Source organism: Sminthopsis crassicaudata, chromosome 3 (assembly GCF_048593235.1).
Source record: "Sminthopsis crassicaudata isolate SCR6 chromosome 3, ASM4859323v1, whole genome shotgun sequence".
Lineage (NCBI taxonomy): Eukaryota > Metazoa > Chordata > Mammalia > Dasyuromorphia > Dasyuridae > Sminthopsis > Sminthopsis crassicaudata.
The window spans coordinates 534,546,811-534,568,367 of NC_133619.1; the positions used below are offsets into that span (position 1 = coordinate 534,546,811).

The 21,557-nt window shown below is 34.2% G+C and overlaps 1 protein-coding gene across 2 annotated transcripts in view; it reads left to right on the plus strand.

Annotated features, from left to right (window-relative positions):
• The first annotated feature begins 3,723 nt into the window (after positions 1-3,723).
• The window catches only part of PDGFD (platelet derived growth factor D), a 303,617-nt gene continuing 285,783 nt past the window's right edge, over positions 3,724-21,557 (plus strand). Inside the window, exon 1 of one of the 2 annotated variants that reach the window (XM_074304387.1) lies at positions 3,724-4,259. In XM_074304387.1, coding sequence (XP_074160488.1) covers positions 4,136-4,259 — 124 coding nt within the window. In that variant the 5' untranslated portion in view covers positions 3,724-4,135. The remainder of the gene's footprint in view (positions 4,260-21,557) is intronic. The other variant, XM_074304388.1, reaches the window with a different exon arrangement.

Consider the following 21,557-nt stretch of genomic DNA (forward strand, 5'->3'; position numbering starts at 1 on the left):
TTGCAGATGCAAGAATTTATCACAGAAATCCAGGTCAAAGATTAGGAAAGCCTGCAATTGAATGATAGTTGTGTGGGGTAGAAAAGGAAAGAACTAAAATCAGATTGGTCCTAGATTCCGAAAAGATTTTATTATTGTTAAATATTCTTTTTGTTAGGAGTTTTGGAGTGTACAGATAAAATATGGAATGCTATCCTTACAGTATTTTCTTCTTGTTGTTGATGTTGTAGTAGTTGCTGCTGTTGTTGTTTGGCCTTCATAAGACCATTTTGATTGAGAGTAAGTTGGATTTAAATGAGCTGGGCAAAGTCTTCAGCCTCACTTGCTCTCCTGTTAGAATCTTTAATGTCCTGTGGCAAGACAAAAATGGATGACCTTAGATTTTCAAAATGAATGTCTTTTCCAGGTCTCAGGTTGTCTGAGGCAATGTAATCATGTTCTATATTATACTGTCACTTTTTGCAATAATGAATTATTTTGGATTCATAGAGAAAAGAGTACTCCAAATATGATTTCACACTAAGAGAAATAGAGATAGTCTTTAGTTTTCTCTTGTGTCTTTTATAATTTAATAAGACAATTGAAAGCACCAGAAATTTTTCCCATGTCTCCCATACCTGGAATACACTTTCTCCTTATTTGTCTCCTAGAAATCTAGCTTCCTTTTAGGCTGAATTCATGTACCCCTGCAGATAACAAACCTCTCCTGAGAGCTTTCTATACAAATTAGCTTCTATTTGCTTATTTGTGTAAATGTTATGTTTCCCCAGCTCTGTAATGGCAAAACAAAACAAAATAAAACAAAATATCTATAGTTTTTAATGTCTTTACATCCAGAGGATCTAACATAGTGCTTTGCTCACAGTAGAAACTTAATACATGTTTGGATTAAATTGAATTGGATAAGTTTTCAAACTCTGATACTCAAGTTCCTTGCTTCTTAAAAAAATTTTAGAAATTCAATTAAGTGATCTTTAGAATTCCCTTCAGTTCTAATTCCTTTTTTAAAGAATTTATTTAAATTTTTTTCAACACATTGTTTTATGAATCATGTTGGAAGAGACAAATCAGAAAAAAAGGGAAAAACCATGGAAAAGATTTAAAAAAAAGAAAAAAAAAAAAACAGAAAAGAAGTGAACATAGCATGTATAGATTTACATTGTTTCCTTAGTTCTTTTTCTGAATGCAGATGGCATTTTCTGTCCAAAAATCTATTGAGCTTGCTTTGAATCATTGAACCACTGAGAAGAACCAAGTCTTTCTTAGTTGATCATCACCATTCTTCCTATTATTATGTACAATGTATTCCTAGTTCTGCTTGCTTTGCTCAGCATCAGTTCATGTAAATCTTTCCAGACCTTTCTAAAATCAGCTTGTTCCTTAATTTTTATGGAACAATAATATTTCATTACCTTTATGTACCTCAACTTGTTCAGCCATTCCCCAACTGATGAACATCTATGCATTTTCCAAATCTTTGCTATCACAAAAAAATCAGCTTTAATTTCTAAAGAACACAAGAGCCTTTCAAGAGTTTTGGTAGGGGAAAGATTAGCATAGACTATGGGGTATAAAGGTAGACTTCACACAGAAGCAAGGAGTTGTCTTGGACATTGAAATATGGATAGATCTTCAATAGATGAATACAAGATAGTGTTTATATTTTCTACAAAGTATCATATAGAGGAAAAAATCAGCTAGGAGATGTTTGAGGTACTGGACAAGGAGTTTATGTAATGCTTTGGAATAAAATAAAACTTCTATTAGAAATGATTGCAAGATGAATTGGAAGGAGAAAAGAGTGCTAGCAAAGAGACTATTCAAATAGTTATTATAATAATCTATGAAGAGGTAATAAAAGCCAGTTGATAGCTAAAATCTTAATGTTTGATGATGAGGTACTGAGGCAAACAGTGAATTATTCAATGTCACAAAGCCAGATTTGAACTAAGGAAGATGATTCTTCTTGTAGCCAGGCCTGGCACTTAAGCATTGTACCACCTAGCTGGCCTCTGATGAAAATACCATTTTGCATTTCTATAATATTCTTAGCTTTTCAAAGTATTCTCATTTAAGTTATGTCATTCAGGTGTCATGCCACTATAAAGAAGATAAAAACTAAAGCCCAAGGAAATATACTTTAATAAGTAAGAACATAAAAAGGACAAGAACCCAAGTCTTCTGATCCTTTAATTAAGCTCCCATCACCTTTGACCATGTTCATCAGCCTCATTTACATTATTCAATTAATTCACATTCTAATTTAAGTAATTATTCTAGTTAATAGTGGAGTATACAATAGATTTGCCTCACTGTGGTCCCTCTAGTACACTTAACTCCTCTTCCTTTCTTTTTCTAGGGATACTTGGATTTTCCCAGATGGTCTTAATATCTAAACAAGGATGTTCTTCCCCCTTTCCCACAATTTTAAGGCATGAAAGGCATTGGGAATGTTTTGTAACTGAGCCTTCTGAAGACAAGGTAGAAAGTTCTTAAAGTAATTTTTGAATTAACATATTCATAGTAAATCAGTCATGTAGTTATTAGCATGCTAGAAGTTCTAAAAAGGGGTATGGTTTATTCATAAAATTCAACCAGGTATCAGAGCTAGAATTGTCTTTACTGCTACAGTTGATTTGGTCTTCCAAAGGCTAAACTGTTTCAAATTTCGATTTAAATTTAAATATGTGGAATTCTAATCTTGTTCCCAAATCATATGTTCTAGAGCAGAATCTTTTCATCTGTCACCATCCTTTTTGAAGAAACCTATGGACACTTTCTCAAAATTTATGTTTTTAAAATTCATTAAATAAGACAATTCAAATATACGATAATAAAATTATCAAAATATGTTTTTTTAAAGTTCCTAGATGTAAACTTAAGATGATCTGTTCTAGAGTTATTCTCACTAAAAAAGCATGGCTCTAGGACTTAATTTGATGACTTTATCCTTTTCTTCCACTGGCTTGTTGAACATAGTGGTAATAATTTGCTTGTGGTTCATGCTTTTCAGGTTTTAAATACATTCTAGGGAGTACTTTCATTTGAACTTCAGAACAAGTCAGTGAAATAAATTGGGTGGGTATTAATTTCACTATCCAGAAAAGGAAACATATTCTAAGAACCCAGGAAGGATTAAGCTATCTTTTCAATTGACAAATTACAGAATAAACACTGGAAATTCTCCTGAGGCTCAGAGCATTGTTCTTTCTATAGTATTATACTATCTTCTTAGTAATATATTTTGTTCCAGGTCTCTTTGTAGTTCCTTAATACTTCAGTGCCTTGCATATAGTGGGTTCTTCACAAAGTTTTGAAGAATGAACAAAAGGAGGAAGGAACAATCTGGTGTGATAACCTGGGGTCATCCCCATCTTCTCCTATAAGTCCCTTCTGCTCACCCCATCTCCCAAGAAAAGAAAAGACAAATTATTCAAGTTGAACAATTTTGGAGATAACTCTAGAGAGGGCTGGGATCTGTGGGCTGCCAGGAGATGATACAAATGGGATACAATTGGGACTGAGAGCCCTAGTTCAGCACCTCCCAGACCTCTTTCCTCTTACACGTAAAATGTCAATCTCAGTTCTTTACTTCTCAAACTCTCCTTTTGGGCACTCAGTGTCCCAGTTCATGCCCCAAGAGGGAAAGACCTTATTCCTAATTCGATATTGAGCATGCTCAGTAACCAGGGCAGCTCTTAGTCGCCTGGATGAAGCTTTTGCACTCCAGCCTCCAGCTTCCCAGAGTATGTTGTTTGCGCAGCTTGGAGATAGAGGCTCTCTGCAGCAGTGGCTACGCGGGTTCTGTCAGGAGCGCACTAGTCTGGATCAGGACCGGCACAGATAACATCTGGATCCTCCCTCTGCAGCTGCCCTTGCTGGCCACCGGAGGGGCTGTGAGGAGGAAATCAACCTGCTATTTGTTCAGTCAAATCGCTGCACCCATACACAGGGCTCACAAACTTCAGCATGCAGGAAGTTTGGGGAGAACTCGGCGATTAGGACTGGCAGTGGCGGCCGTTGATTATCTCTAGTGGCGCGACTTTAGGGCAGGCAGCTGTGAGGTGCAGGATTCTCTGGTTGGGAAAGCCCAGGTTTTTCTTGGAGCAACGTGGACCCGGGAACGCTGATCCCGATGTACCGTGTAGTCCTCTTGTACACTATAGTGTGCGCAAACTTTTGCAGCTATCGGGACGGCTTGGCCATTCCTCAAAGTGGATCTATTAAAGCTTTGCGCTCTTCTAACCTTAGGCGAGATGGTAAGTAAAGCTCAAATTTTATTTCTAGTTGCTTCAAACTAGTTTTAAACGCCGTAAAGTTTGCGGGAGGAGGGGGAAGGAGGGGGAAAGGAGGAGTAAGGGTGCATTGGAGTGGGGATTTTGTTCCCTCCCCTCATTCAATGTAATTTCATCCTAGCAGAGCCGGGACTCCAGTGAGTGAGGGAAATTCTAATGGATCGCTATTCTAAATGGCCAGTTATTCTGCCATACCAGTTACCAAGATGCTGAAAGTCGTGGACTGCGTCGTTTCTTTGTCTCACTCCTTAACTTTTTAGACTAGAAAGTCTAAGAGTGAGTGCTAATGATTATGATGAGTAAAGAAATTGCTGCTATGAGGTTTTGGATCCCTTTTGTTAAAGCAATGCTTTGTCATCATCCATACTCTAACCCATTTTTAACTAGAATTAAACAACTATAAATAAACTCTATTCCCAATTTTAACAGAAGGGGCAAAGTCTATGGTGAGGAAGCGATGCATAGAAAACCCTGCAGAGTCCATTCACTGCAAGTGACTTTCTCATTCAAGTTCAGGAAGGTTCTGAAATGGGATCTGCATTGCTGGGAAGAGAATTAGCATACCGGCAGTTTCTGCTAGTCCTGATGTGCACTGTTAGGCTCAGCTTCATATTCTTTCCCAGAGGGATTGCAAACTCTTGCCAAGAGCAGAGGTTAGTCCAAGAAACAGCTGTCCCAAGTCAGGCTCCAGTCAGGGATAGAGTTTCACCTTTAGTGTTCCCTCAGCCCAAGGCAAAGCTTCTCCAAAGTCAGTAGCTGATTTTATACATTTTTAAGAACCCTGTTAGATATTTATTTTTTAGTTCACTTTTAAAGCATACATTCTAGACAAGTAACAGCAATATCTGATGGCTACCTGTATTAATTTAATTTATTTTTCGTCCTGCATTTCTCCCCCTGCCCCTCCTCCTGTCCTGTAACTTTACCAAGAAAGTAAACATTGTCTCTCTTTGGACACAACCTCTTCTTCATAGCTTTGCTCTTTGTGGCTAAGAAACTTTCAAAACTAGATTGTTTAACCAGATACTAGCTATTTGATATTATCAATAGATACTGTAACTTGTAAAAACTTTCTAATAAATATTTAACTTGAGATTTACTAAGAGACCTTTGGTCATTGCAAAAAGAAAACTTTACAGAACTTTTTGATGATGATGAGATTCTGGATTTTAGGGCATGCTACGTTCATCAGAAACAAAGAGAAGTTTTGTTTTGTTTTTGATCCTTTGTTTTTGTAAAGGTAGTCAATTCTATCCAAAGGTGTTCTATGTGAAATGATTATTTCAACATAACATTTTCCTATGAGAAGCTTATGTGGGAGAAGCACTTTTAATTACTTCTATCCTTTTATAAAGTATAGGATAATCAGGTAAGAACTTTGAAAGAAATAATGAGGCAATGATTATTGGCATGTGCAGCTTTGCCAAACTGGGCCTTTAAGGTTTCATAGATTTCTTTTTCAAATTCTCCTTCCAAGGACAAAAATTACAATTTTTATATTGTAATAAAAGTTTTCTTGTGACTATTTAATGATGGTTATATTTCAATTTAAAGTTTTTCAGCTATAACTAGGTAATAAATCTATATCTCTTAAGTATTAATTAGAAGCAGCAAAGGGGAGGGGAAAGTGGAAAGTATTTAAGAATTGTTCACAAAATCAAGAGTCTGTAAAATAAAAATCTTGACAGACTATTCTCCATGTTAAATATGATCTGTTGGAAGAAAAGTTACTCATTCTTTGTTTCAATTGTTAGGATATTTGATGGATGTAGATTTGGGAGTACTTTGTTTTTTCAGAATTTTGAAACTCGCCCTTCATTTCCTGTCATTTAAAACTAACACTTTTTAACAATAACTGAAATAGTTGATATTGGTTCAAATTTTGATCAGTCTAGAAAGTTTGAAACTTTACAAAAGCCAGACCCATCCTGCAACCAAAATAGATGGGATGAGGATTGTAAGATGGCAAGAAAAAGACAACAAAATAAATTTACCTACTGTGTAATTAATAATCCTGAATGGAACGTATATTTTGGACAATTTTTTAAAAAGGGAACAATTTTTGAAATAATTCAAGATGATGACTCATTAAATGACAAGTTTTATGAATTTTAGGAAGAATGTTAAAGGCAATTCCACAATAATTACTTTTGTCCTCCTTATAGAGGCATCAAAATTGGTGAAACTATCCCACCATTTCACTGAGTATGAGTGTCAACCTGTACATTGAAGTGGTCACTTAATAAATAATATTTCTATTTCAAAGGAACTTAAGCATATTTCCATACTAGACACTGCATAGTTCTTTAGGTTGATAAAAATGAAATGAGTTAACACATACAAAATCATTTACAAATTGTAAAGGACTATAAAGATGCTAGTTATTAAATCGAGTCCTTGGACTGCTGAGCACTCATAATTAAAAATTATAGTTTTGCAATAATAATATAATATATTTGATGAAGAATCCAATCCAAGTCTATGAACAATAACAATGATACTTAACAGAGAGTTATTATTTTGGGGAATGTAGTATACTGAATATAAATGACTTATGAATTTCCTTAAAGAGCCTAAAATCCATCATGGCTCCTGCTTATAAGTTTGAAGCCAATAACATATAGAGCTCTCATTCCACTGAAAGATAACACAATGAAATTTACAAAATCCCATTCTTCCTTCATTCATCATGAGAAGGATGGTGAAAGGAGGTTGAAGTGACATAGTTACCTAGTTATTAAATAAGAGAAGATATAAAGAAAAACAAGAAGCCATGGAATGTAAAAGTTCAAAAGTTGGTCTTGGACTTGGGAGACCTGACTTCAAGTTCTGCTTTTGACACATATTAGCAGCATGATACTAGATAAGTCAGTATGGCAACTATGCAATTTAGAAATTCACTAAGTGCATTGTTAGAGAAAGCTACCTCATTTAAAGTTCCCTACAGCAATGAAATAACATAACATCTTTATCTGCAATCCCTAAGTAGAATGGTATTATATGTGATAAGGACAGGTTCCTTAATAAAACCCCAACTTCTCTTAACACAATTTTAAAAAGTTCTTTCTTAATAACAATTTGGAAGGTAAGTGATGGAGTTTTTTTTTTAGCTGCAGAAATTGAGGTTTAAGGAGATTGTGACTTGTCTGTAGTGACATGAACATGAAGTATCAGCAGAAACTAGAGGCTGGCTCTCTAGATTTCCACTTCAATACTGTTTTGGCTATCCTACAGTATATCTATAGGCTGTACTTGATCATCCTTGCAAAAGGAGGACCAAAAACATTGTGACTGAATTCAGCATTAGCAACTGTGATCATTCAGCACTTCCAGGTTAGCCTAATGGAAGATGTGGTAGCATGTAAAATTATCAGCATGGACTGCTTGATCTTCCTCTCCTACCCTCGATCAGTTACTGATAGCAGATTCTTCTGACCTTCCCTCTTTACTTTCTTTTGATCTGTCCTAAAATTAAGTCAGCATTACCTTTTTTATTTTTGTTAATAGCAAACATGGTACTTTAAAGAAAGGGATTAGAGTTTTGCATTCCCAAGAATAAATATTGTGATACTACAATTTTGGAAGACTGAAAAGATTGTGTAGTACTCCTGTTCATCGTCACTTACTATTTTTAGTGTTTGCTCTTCAATGTTACTCAAATTGCTTTGGTTTCAAGTACTTTTCTAGGGTTGGAACGATTCCAGAGTTTCCTTTTTTTTAATCCTTGAAATGAGAAAAATGCTTTTAACAGTAATCAAAGACAGCATTCAGCAGTGGGATCAAGAATCTAACAATGATTTTATTTTATTTGTCTGATTACTAAGCCTGAATCAGCTAATGATGCTAAAATTGTATATGACCTCATAAGCTGATGTGCTTTTCATTTTGTGTTGCCTTCAAAAAGAATAGGTATGAGCGACTCAAATACCAAATTTAGAACCCATTTGACATTTTTATATTTTAGTAACTGAGAATCAACTGCTGTATTTGTAGTGTGTCTAATGGTGTCCTTATAGTTTCATTACTTGTTGAGTTCATTTAAATTTTTTTTGTTTTATGTAAATTTTATTTCCAAACTTAGCCTCCTTCCATTTATTATGTAGTAACAAAGATTTAAAAACAAAGTAGGGGAAAAAACAGTTTAACACACTGACCATTTCTGACATCATATGCATTATTCTATTCCCATTGTCCCCTACCTTTGCAAAAAAAGGAAAGGACTTGAATTTTTCTTGTGGGGGTAGAAGGACAAGATCCATTACCATAATTGTTGTATTTGTTTTTAAATGGTCATTTGTTTCTAAAATAAGCCATATCAACTGATAATAGCTTTAAGATCAATATTCAAAGACAAACCTTAAGGAACATCAAAATTTAAAAGAGAACGTGGTAAAATGTAATCTTAAAATATGTCTGACAGCTTATCAGCAATATTGACATTTTGATGCATTAAAATTAGTTGTACATGCTTTCTAATATAAAGGGCATTTAAAATCACATCTTCTAGGAATGGCAAACATTGTGGTCCTTGTATATTTAATTGGGAAATAACCTTGACTTCATAACAATTGATCAACTTGTTGAAAGGAAGTTACAGGTAAATTTTAATATTTATCTGGGCTCCATGTAGACTACTACCTCATAGTAGGGAAATGCCCCTTCCAGAAGTGAATCAAATGTATGCCTACCATGCTTAGGTTTCACTGAATAGTCCTGCATGCAGTTCTACTTTTATTTTTTCCTTTTATGTTCATAAAAATTAAGCCTATTGTTCTGAAGTGCAATTTGGGGTCATTAATGTGTCATGAATAGTGCTTAGTGGCTCTCCTATACTACTCTGAAGATTCTTGATTTTTGAATCATATCCTACATAATTTTTTAGATTTCAGCTTATTGTTTAGAAAATTTAGTCATCTTCTATATCATTTTCTTCTAGGTGGTTCACTTTTGAACTCCATTTAAACTGCCTCATGAGTGCAATACAGTGGTTCCAGTATCCTGTACTGTAGTTCAATTTTTTTTTAACCAAAATAGATAAAGCCATAGGATATAGCCCCAAGAAAACCCAACAAGAAAAGATTACATTTTAGAGAGAATATTACATGTACCCACAAAAAATCTTCTTTCTGGATGCAGATGGCTCTCTCCATCACACATCTATTGGAATTTGCTTGAATCCCCTTATTATTGCAAAGACCCATCTCCATCAGAGTTGATCACCTCATAATCTTACTGTTGCTATGTATAATGTTCTCTTGGTTTTACTCACTTCACTTAGCATCAATTCATGTAAGTTTTTTTTTCCAGGTTTCTCTGAAATCATCTTGCTGATCATTTCTTATAGAACAATAAATATTCTATGTCACTTATATATGATAATTTGTTCAGTCATTCAACAGCTGACGAGCACCCACCATGATCAATTTCTTCATTTGTGGGCATAAGTCAGATTTACGAGAGAACTCAATAGCTTTAATGTATAACTTATGATAAAATACCCAATATAACATATCTGACTAGTGGTTACCTAGACCTTGCTGGAAGACCTCCAATAATAAGTAGCCAGTTGCCTCCCCAGATAGTTCACTTCACTTTGAGACAAACTCAATTGTTAAGGAAGGGTAACCCCATCTAGTATTCTGGCTTCCTGGGGTTTTTGGGGGGGCCTACTTTCAAGTATAGGACATTCAAATTGTTGGTTTCAAAAGTTGACCACAATTAAATTTCAGTATTTTTGGGAGGGAATGGAGTCACCCAATGATTGGGAGAGAGGGCAAAGGGAATAGTTTTGATGATTTTGTGAATTTCCTTCCATTGACAATAAACTGTTGATGTAACTGAATGTGCTTGATTGACAAAAAGAAATCCATCATATCTAGATGATACTAAACTCCAAAATGGCTGAATATTTTTAAAACAGTATTTTTATTAACTTTCATATGAAGGACAGATTCTGAAAAAAACTGCAGGGGAATATTTTATGGCAGAATGGAAGGAATCTGAAAGAAGTACTGCAGAGAAAACATACTCTGCTCCCCATGTGGTATTTCAGGCCCATTCTCCATGGACCAAATGTAAGTCATAAATAAAGAAGTGGGACAAGGGATTGTAAAGTACACATACAGTAGGGGATGTCTTTTGAGGATCGATCTTTTGCCATGCATGAATAGTGTCTTCTTTCTAGCAGGCATGGCTGTTTTATGTGTGTGTGTGTGTGTGTGTGTGTGTGTGTGTGTGTGTGTGTGTGTATGGGGGTGGAGTGTATATATATATATATATATATATATATATATATATATATATATACACACATATATGATTTTTCCTTTCTTCCCCTCTTCCAGGTCTGCTGAGATATAAAATTATATTTAAAGATGATAGATTAGTATTGCATCTTAGTAGTTTATGCAGAATGAAATGGAAAGGTTTCTGTAATTAGAGCTAGAGAATTTTGCTAACCTGGCTTTCATCTTTGAAAAATGTATTTCATTCAATACCATTAACAAATTCACTCAACAAATATTTATTAATTGTCTGCTATGTACAAGAGACTGTTATTCCAAGAATAACAGTACTTCCAGATCTACCTAAAAGCCAAATATATTCAGAAAAGCACTAGAAAGCAGAGAAGAAGGGAGAGATTTTATTTCAGAAATTTGTTAAAGTTAGTAGAAATGTGTTATATATTAATACTATAAAACTACAAATGATACCATCTTGGGTTTCAGGAGCTTATATTATATCAGGAAGAAAGAATATACAGCGGTATAATTTTAAATAAAGTAGTATCAGAGAAAACTTCCTGAAAAAAGTGTCACCTGCCTTTTGGATAGAAGGAAAGCTAAAAATTTCAGCAAGTGCAAATGTGGGATGATGATGATGAAGAAGAAGAAGGAGAAGGAGGAGGAAGAGGAGGAGGAAGAGAAGAATCTGTGCACAGTGTTACATGCATCTTCAGTTATGGGAAAGCAGATTTTGGAGAGTTGAAATGTTACCGCAATTTTCATAAGTAGACATTCAAGAGATCTGGAGAATTAGCCTCTGCAATGCTGTTGTCTTTGACTATTATAAAAATTCCTAGCATGGGTCAGTTCATACAAGTATTTTTCAAGTTTCTCTGAATAAATTCACTTTATTGTTTCTTTTAATTTAATAGTATATAATTTTATTCATATAGCATAATTTGTTCATACATTCCTTGATTGATGGGCATATCCATAGCTTCATGATCTTTGCCACCACAGAAAAGGTTGCTAAAAATTTTTGTACGTACAAATCATTTTTCTCTTTCTTTGATCTTTTTGTATCCTAGTCCTAGTAATATTATCCTTATCTAATTTATAATTAAGTATTTTATATTATTTATATAAAGGTGATGGAAAGATATGGGTTAAATGATTGTACAATTAAATGTGTTGAGAACATATTCCAGCTCATACAGTAGGTGAAGATATTGGTGTTATTGTCATCAGATATTTAAATGACACAACATTGGCTGACACAGTGTTCTGATCCAAGGGCATCTTGACAAGCCATAGCATTAGACTGAATCTGATTAGATGATAATCAAGGTATAGATAGATAAATAGATAGATAGATAGATATAAATACTGTGGTGGCAGATAGATGGCACCATGGGTAGAGAACTGGCCCTGAAGTCAGGAGAACCTGAGTTCAAATGTGGCCTCAAACACTTAATTCTTCCTAGCTATGTGACCTTTGGCAAGTCATTTAACCCCGATTGCCTCAGCAAAATAAAAATACTATACTTGAGAACAAAAACCATCTAGAGAAGTATGAAGTGGGGAGTCATGGATAGAAAGTGTTTGTTCTGATAAAGATTCTCATGACATAACAGACAACAATTGCAATGTGAGTCACCACTAATATGTGGTATGGGAAAAAAAGCAAATGTTATCTTGGGATTCATTTGGATACATAGTTTTCAAGGAATAGAGAAGTGATAAACTTATTGTACTTTCTTTCTTATCAAATTTCACCTGGAATATTGTGTTCAGTTCTGGGCATCATGGATTAAGAAGGGCATTTATAAACAAGAAAGTATCAAAAAGAGAGCAGTAACAATGATTATGAGCCCTGAAGCCATATCATATGAAGAATTATGAAATAACTGGGAATTTTTATCCTAGAAAAAAATCATGGGGGGAGAGAAATTCCTCATAGCTGCCTTCAAGTATTTAGCAATAAACTTGTTTGATTTGGCTTCATGGAAAAGGACCAGGAGAAATTTCTAGGTGTGGCAAAGAAGGAAATTTATGCTTAAAAACTTTATTTCAGGAAACTTTATTTATAGTTAGAATAGTCCAAAGAAGAACAGATTATTTTGGGAGAGGGAGGGTCTCTTTCCCTGGACATCATCAAGAAGAGGTTGAAAATTCATTTATAGCTATGTAGTAATAGATTCTTTTTGTGTATGGATTGGACTCCATGGCTACTGAGGTCCCTGCTAATTCTCAAAATTTGTGAAGAATTAATTAAGCACCTATTATGTGTTGGGAACTATACTTGGTTCCAGAGAATTAAAAAACCAAAGTCAGACTCTCTATCATTAAAGAGCTTAAATTCTACTGAGAATATATGGCATGTTTGCAGATGAGTAAATAAATACAGATTACACACACACAGATGTGTATATACGAATACATACACATACACACACACACACACACACACACACACACACACACACACACACACACACACACACATATATATATATATATATATATATATATATATATATATATATATATATATATATATATATATATATATATATATATAGTTGTCATACAAAATCTCTCTATATATGTATATATATTTGTATCTAGATAAAAGGAATTTTCCGGAAGGTAGGGATTCTAAGAAGTAGAAGAAAGGTAGGGATTCTAAGAAGTAGAGTTGGGAAAAAAAGCATGGTGAATAGCTTCTGTCAGGGTATAGAAGAATGAGATGGAATGCTGTATATGGAAGACATCAAGTAGGATGATAGGTAAGCTAAATTTTAATGAATGATGGTAATGTCATCAATCTGAAAATGTGGATTGAAGACAGATTTTGAAGTAAACAATGGCATTAGAAAGTCATTGACTCTTGACTAGGGAAATGAGATGGTCAGCTTTCAGTATATCAATTTGGCAGCTATATGTGGAGGATGGATTGGGGAGGAAAGAGATTGCATTCAGGGAGACTAATTAATAAACCAGTACACTGGTCCAGGCAAATAATGACAATGAGGACAAAGCATAGAAAAAAGACAGAGATGAAAGATGTCAGATGGGTAGAATTGATAATATATAACAACTAATTGCATTTGAGGGGTAGAAAATAGTGAGTTACTAAAGATGATTTCTATATTGTCAATCTGGACAGCAGTGCTACAAAAATAACCCAGGATATTAGGAGGAAGAGTGAGTTTAAGCTTCAAGTTAATATCTAAAACAGAACTCTTGTTAAGTTTGTGATACTAATGGGACATCTAGGTCTAGATGTTCAGCAGGCAGTTTTTGCACAGAATTAGAGGCCAGGAAAGATATAAAATTTAGATGGAAAGATTTGGGGGATTATTTGTATGATTTCACCAGCCACGCATGTATTCAATTAATTTTGAAAAGTTAAATTCTACTTTTTCAATGAACAGCAATCTGCTTTTTTCCCACCTATATCCTGCCCCCATAATTGATAAAAGAATATAAAACTTAAAGTAAAGTACATAATCATAAAACACAAATGCATAGTCAATCAATACTAATTTCCACAATGGCAATATCTCTCTCTGCAAATATAAATATAGATGTGTGTATATATACAGACACATGTGCATATGTTTATATATGTGTGTACATACAAACATACATATATATATAATATACATGCATACCTACATTCATTTTCATATGAATGTAGGTATATGTGCATATTATGTTCCTTGAATCTAACCTCTTGCTCAGAATGGTTCCTCTAAAATCATGATAGCTCATTGTGCTGATCAGTTGATGGATTAAAAGAAACAGGGTAGAGAGGAAAGGACACAGGATAGAGCCCAGGGGTGTACCCATGGTTAACTGGGAGAGATCTGGATAATGATTAAGTAGAAGAGGCTGAAAAGGATCAATGGCACTTAATATTTTTGAGTGGGGAATGACTTAGTCAGACCTATGCATTAGGAAGATTATTTTGGCAACTATTTCAAGAATGAATTTGAGAAAGAAGAAGCTAGAACAATTTAGATTTGGTCTTTTCAGTGAGTGTTTTTTTATTGAAAAAGTCCTTTAATATTGATATAAAATTGTGGACACTGTTTTAGTATTTCATTGAAGTAAACAGAACATGATGGACACTATATTTTGTGAAACTTTATTTTTGTTGTTTTAAAATCAGATTATTTTCTTTGGCCTCAGATGCATTGGAGGCTGCATGCTGAATGTGGGCATATGGCTTTGTGGTTGCTGCCTAGTGTTTAATGAGAGTCTCTAATGTGTTCAGAGAAGAGTCCAAGAAAGGATTCAAGTGTGGTTTGAAAACAATCTAGATAGCAAAATTATATAGAGAGTTAGTAGGAAGAAATTCTCACAGTTTCTATTCAAGAAAGGACAAAAGAAAGTGATATCAAGAAGAAAAGATTATATTATACATACTGAAGAATATTCATGTTGAAAATGCACAAACATGGAATGAGAAAAATTTGGGAATTTCCTGAAAATCTTTTTGAAGAGGTGCATATCTATATAGTTAGGTGAAATTTTACCTTAAATAGAAAGTAAGAAATGATCTTCCTTCTTTGTCAAGATTCATTTTGGTCCTGTTTTTTTCTGATTCACTTTTTTTAATATTGATGCTATTTCTCCAAATCTGAATAACATAACAAAGATAAGGAATTATACAATTGTTTAATGCAAGTACTTTAAATTATGTATTTGAATGTTTCTGTAGTTTCTTTGTGATCATGTTCAATTATTTATTCAAAAGTTAAATTCACTTGAACAAATATATAAATCACCTGTATCAAGAGAAAAATATTATGAAGTTGAAAGACATAAACTTTCCCTAAGACATTCTCCATTAGCCTATTTGGGGATTAGACACTTGACAGAATAAATTGTAAAACATTGTTGTCATAATAGGAAATTATGTGTAATGAAACTGGCATCAGAACAATCTGGATGTAAGTCTTTACTCTGATATATAATGAAGTTTTCTATTTGAACAAGTCACTGGGCAAGAGCACCTGCAATACTCCCAAGAAATTCTTCAATGCTATATATGGCACAGAAGCTGCTGATCTATTTTTATAGATGGAGTTACTTTATAAGAAGATCCTTTTAGTACTGAATTCACAGATCTGTTAAAAAAAAAAAAAAGAAGAAATTCATGATATGCATATTATATTTAAAACAAAACTTTTTTGTGGTTCAAGAGGGAAGAAGGTTGCTAATGAGAAGGATTAGAGGGAGGCTTTATGGAGTAAAGAAAGGTAGAAATTCAACTGGTAAGCAAGAGTGAGGAGGATATTTTAACCTGAGGAAAGTAGGAGAATCTATAAAGGCAAAGAAAATAAGTATGTATATAGAGTCTATTATGTTCCTGGTCCTGTGCTAAGTACTTTAAAATAATTTCATTTGATCTCCCAACAACACTGCAAGTCCATGATGTTATTATCCTATGACTTCTGGGCTCATTAAAGCCTATGAAAATTAAAAGGAGTTATAGGAGATTAGATTAGATTAGAGCTGGAAAAAATTTAGAAATCACCTAAATTAACCCCATAAAATTATAAGCAAAGAAACCAATTCTTAGAAGAGAAATGAGTTGCCCAATGTCAAATAGGTTCTGGTAAGAAACTCAAGGATTTAGAGTTCCAAGGTTTCCCAGTTGGTGAGGCAAACAGGTTAAGTGACTTGCCCAGGATCACAAACTATTAAGTGTCTGAGACTGAATTCAAAATCATGTCTTACTGACTGAATCCACTTGGCCACCCACATTTGACTGGAGATCAGAGTGTTAATTATGTCAATTCAGAACTCCTCCCATGTCAGGAAATGTTAAAATGCTCATCTTGGAAACTTAATTTCCCAAAGTGTCTTACTACCATAGTCAAAGCAAACATAATGCATATGCTGATTGCCTTGATTAGCAATATTTTGATACCTTTAAGACATGTAGGAAGGGAATTTCCTAGACTGTTCTGTTAAGCCCTTTTTGGAACCAAATTTTACCAGAACATCTTTAAGACAGTTTAAATAGAGTGGAGGTAAGAAAACATCTGTTAGGAAACCATTATTCCAAGTAATTACAGAACTGCAATTACTACAAGTAATGATAGAATATAAAGTGGTGATCCCCATATTATATGATGGACATCCATATCATAATGGTGAAATCAGCAAAACTTGATAATTGATTTGGATATGAAAGGTAAAAGACTGTCAAAAGTCAGAGGTAACAGCAAAATTTTGACCTTCAATTCTATGTGAGTGAGGATGCTCTTCATTGCTAAACTCAGTAAAGTGAATATTTACTGAATACCTACTAAACACAGACAGGTATATTTCTTGTCATCCTGATCTATGTTGGCCACTGGATCCAGACGACTCTGGAGATGGCTTACTTTGCAAAGCCCTCTCTTACTTAAATCCAGTTCACTTGCATGTCTTGTTATCATTTTGCTTTTTGGGAATGAAGGACAAATAACCTGTGGAACTGGCAATTGGGATTCCTCTCTCCTCTTCCCTTCTTCTCCTCCCTCCTATCCCTTGCCTCCTTCTGTCCAATGTAAATAGTAGTCTTTTCTGTTTTGGCCAAAAACTCTGAGGGCCTTCCCCTCCCAGATGTATTTATTAATTTAGATTGTGAGCACCAGCCTTGAACTCAGGAGGACGAGAGTTCAAATCTGGTCTCAGACACTTAACACTTCCTAGCTGTATGACCCTGGGGAAGTCACTTAACCCCAGCCTCAGGGGGAAAAAAAAATTAGATTGTGTGGGGGTGGGAAAAGGGGATGGCACTAAGTAAGAGGCCATTTTTTGCCTAAATTCCTATCCTGCCTTCAAAGTCCATTATATCCAGGGCCATCTTCAGTTATACTGATCTATATTTTGTCAAGGTCTGGGCTAGCTCCTCTGAAGGGCTCTGAATAAGTCCTTGCTCCACACTGGGCACCAAATTGTAATCCTTCTCTGGGAGGAGATTTCTTTTGTGTATAATCTTTTCCTCTGTGAGCAGGTTTCTTGGGAGGCTTCTGGAGCCTTCCCCTCCAAAAGTGTGGGATCGCTGGACTTGCGAATCCAAGGGATGTCTTCTCTTTGACTCAATCCAGACTGCCGTCCAAACTCAATCACCCAGTCTAGACTGCTCTCCAGGCTCAATGTTGCCTCTTTTTATCCTCCCAGAGAATGGGCTTGTGAGTACTCCCAGGAGCTTGTGGGAATTCCTATAGCCAATGAATTTGCTTCTTTAAAGTACTCCTTCAAGATGAAAATTCTCTTAAAAGTTTGAACTAAAGTTCAAAGTTAAAGTTTGAACTAATTCTGAGTTAGAGAATTGTTAAGTACCAACTGAGCACTTAGTAAGAACCTAACAATATTTGGCCACTGGACCCAGATGACTCTGAAGGAGGCAAATGATATTGCACAACCCTCTCTCACTTGAATCAAATTCACTTCTATGTCATAGCATCACTCCCCTGATGTCATGGACCTCTAGTAGAATAAAGCATAAACTAACAACTCCACACAAATAATCAAAATTTCTATATATTACTGACAAATCCCCTCAGATAGAAAGAGAAATTCTATTTAAAATAACTATAGACAAAATAAAATATTTGGGTGTTTACCTGCCAAGACGAACCCAAGAATTATATGAACACAATTATAAAACACTTTTCACACAAATAAAGTTAGATTTAAACAATTGGGAAAAATATCAATTGCTCATGGGTAGGGCAAGCCAATATAATAAAAATGACAATTCTGCCTAAATTGGTCTAATTGTTCAGTGCCATACCAATCAATCTGCCAAAATATTTTATAAAAATAGAAAAAAAATAAGAAAAAAATTCATCTAGAAGACAAAAGGTCAAAAATATCAAGGGAATTAATGAAAAATACAAAGTATGCTGGTTTAGCACTACGAAACCTAAAATTATATTAAAAAGCAGCAGTGATGAAAGTCATTTGATATTGGTTAAGAAATAGATTGGTGGATCAGATTAGATACACACTACACAATATCCAAGACCTATAGTAATCTAGTATTTGATGAACCCCCAAACTCCAGCTTCTGGAATAAGAGCTCATTATTTTTTCAAAAATTGCTGGGATAACTGGAAAATAATATGTCAGAGACTTGGGATAAGTCTACATCTCAGACCCCATTAAAAAATGACAAAATGGTTACATGATTTGTGTGTAAAAGATGATACCCTATAAGCAAATTAGGAGAGCAAAGGATAATTTTAACTTTCAGATTCTTTGAGAAGAGAGGAATTTATGACTAAAGAACTACAGAACATTATGAAAGTAAAAATGGACAACTTTGATTATATTAAATTAAAAAGTTTTTGCACAAATCAACAGAAACAAGATTAAAAGGAAAGTATAAATCTAAGAAAAATATTTTAGCCAATGTTTCTAATAAAAGTCTCATTTCTAAAATATATAAAAAACTGTGTCAAATTCATAAGAATATACATAATTCCCCAATTGATAAATGATCAATGATATTAACAGACACTTTTCAGATGACAAAAATTAAATGATCTATAGTCATATGAAAAAATTTTATATGATTAGAGAAATGCAAGTTAAAAGAACTCTTAAGGGACCATCTCACTTTTTCAGAGGGGCTAAGATGAGAGGAGAAGATAATTTTAAATGTTGGCAAGGATGTGGGAAAACTGGAACATTAATACATTATTGGCAGAGTTTTGAAATTATCTAACCATTCTGGAGAGTAATCTGGAACTAAGCAAAAACGGTGGGTACCCTTTGGCCCTGCAGTGCCATTACTGTATCCAAAGGAAATTATAAAGAAGTGAAATGGATCCACATAACAAAAATGTTTGTAGTAGCTGTTTTTGTGGTAGCAAAATATAAAAATGATGAACAAGTTGAGTTTAGAAAGGCCTAGAAAAATTTACAAGGACTGATGCTGAGCAAAACAAGCAGAACCAGGAATATATTGTACACAATAAGAGCAAGAATGTGTGGTGACCCACTGTTGAAAGCCTTGATTTTCCTCAGTGGTTCAGTGAACCAAAGCAATCACAACAGACTTTGGACAGAAAATACTATCTGCATTCAAAAAAAAAAAAAAAAAAAAAAACTATGGAGATTGAATGTAAATCAATACATACTATGTTCATTTCTTTTTTTTCCCTCTCCCATGGTTTTCCCCTTTTGCTCCAATTTTTTTCTCTCTCAATATGATTCATAAGCAATGTGTATTAAAATAAATACATTTAAAAAACAAAAAAACAAAACAAAAAAAAAAAAAATAAAATGCTAAGTTCTAAAGATCTTCCCAGCACTTAAAAAAACAATGACAAGAACTATACACATGCAGTATACTTAGCTAGATAGTAGGAATTTGGGGTAAAGAAGAGAGAAGAAAAGTATAATTTCTGCTCATCTGTTGTAGTTGGAAATATCAAGATTATAAGATAGTATCTAACTGATATTACAGATAGAAGTGTCATTGAGTCTTAGAGAAAAAAGTGATAACTTCTGGTTGGTTGCTCAGGTCAGGTTTCACAGAACTGAGATTTGAAATAGCACTTAAAGTTTAGGTAAGAATTTGGTAAGTTGTAATGAGAATAGGCCATTCTAAATGGGGAGAAATGGTAAGGATAAAAGAGATGGGAAAACAGAATATTGGGTATCAGTTTGCCATCAGTGGAGATAAGAAAAGGTTTAGGAATATGGACTTTAATTATGATGTGTAAATGGTATATTTTCAAAAAGGAATCACAAGATAAAAGTGGATTTGGGGGAAGAATTATCTTAAAAGTGTGTTCTTTAATAAATTCATCTGTATTTCTATTACCTTTTTTAGAATGTATGATTCTGGTGGGGAAAGATCCCTATTACTCAAATTAGTTGGGTGTCATATTTTTCTGATTATGAAAAAAAAAACAGGGAAGTTTAGGGCTCGGTCATGCTTGAGAAGATGGAAAGTAGTCATAGATGATTGGGTTAAAACAAGAAGCAGGCTTTTTAGAGAACATTCAAACTAACCTCATTGACTTTCAACTGAAGAAACGAAGGACCAGAAAAGTTGTGACTTGCCTAAGATCATACATATACTAAATAATAAATTTAGGGCTCAAACTTCCAGGTATTTGATTTCTAAATTCAGTGCTTTTTTTTCAACGTATTCTCCTGTTCCTCATAGATATGGACTTCTCTAGGTTGTACTTGAATATTATGTTGTCCTATTGCTGGAGGAATTTTTTTTCTGGAAATTCCTGAATGGATTCTGAATAGTGCAACAAATACAAATAATTTACAAAGTACATCTGTGTGTATCTTTCCCCAAATGCCAATCCATTCAGAGAAAGGCTTTCCATATTTATAATGTATGTTTGTATACTGTATATTTGCAGACTGATATCCTTCCTGCTTCCAGTGAGAATTTAAACTGACAAGATTCCATGTTCCCATGTGCTCTATGGTGATGTATTTCTGAGAAATATAGTGAGGCCATCAGATATGAAAACCAGCAAATTAAATTTATACTTGGATTGACCCAAATTGGACTTTATAGGAAATATTTCTTGGAAAAGTATGCACTTCCTGGAAAAATATAATATGCATTATATGCATGCATGTATGTACATAAGCAAATGTTTGTATTATAACATATTGTTATGGATTGAAACTGTATTAATATAGGGAAATTTTATGAGCAAACTATGTCTACCAATGAAGATCAGCTCCTGCTGTTCAATAGACTTTCTTAGAGAATTGCCTGGAGAAACCCACATGTGCAGAAATGTTTGTGCCAGCTCTTTTTGTAGTGGCAAAAAAACTGGAAACTGAGTGGATGCCCATCAGTTGGAGAATGGCTGAATAAGTTATGGTATATGAATGCTATGGAATATTATTGTTCTATAAGAAATTATCAGCAGGATGATTTCAGAGAGGCCTGGAGAGATTTACATGAACTGATGCTAAGTGAAATAAAAAGAACCAGGAGACCAATATACATGGCAACAGCAAGATTATATGATGATCAATTCTG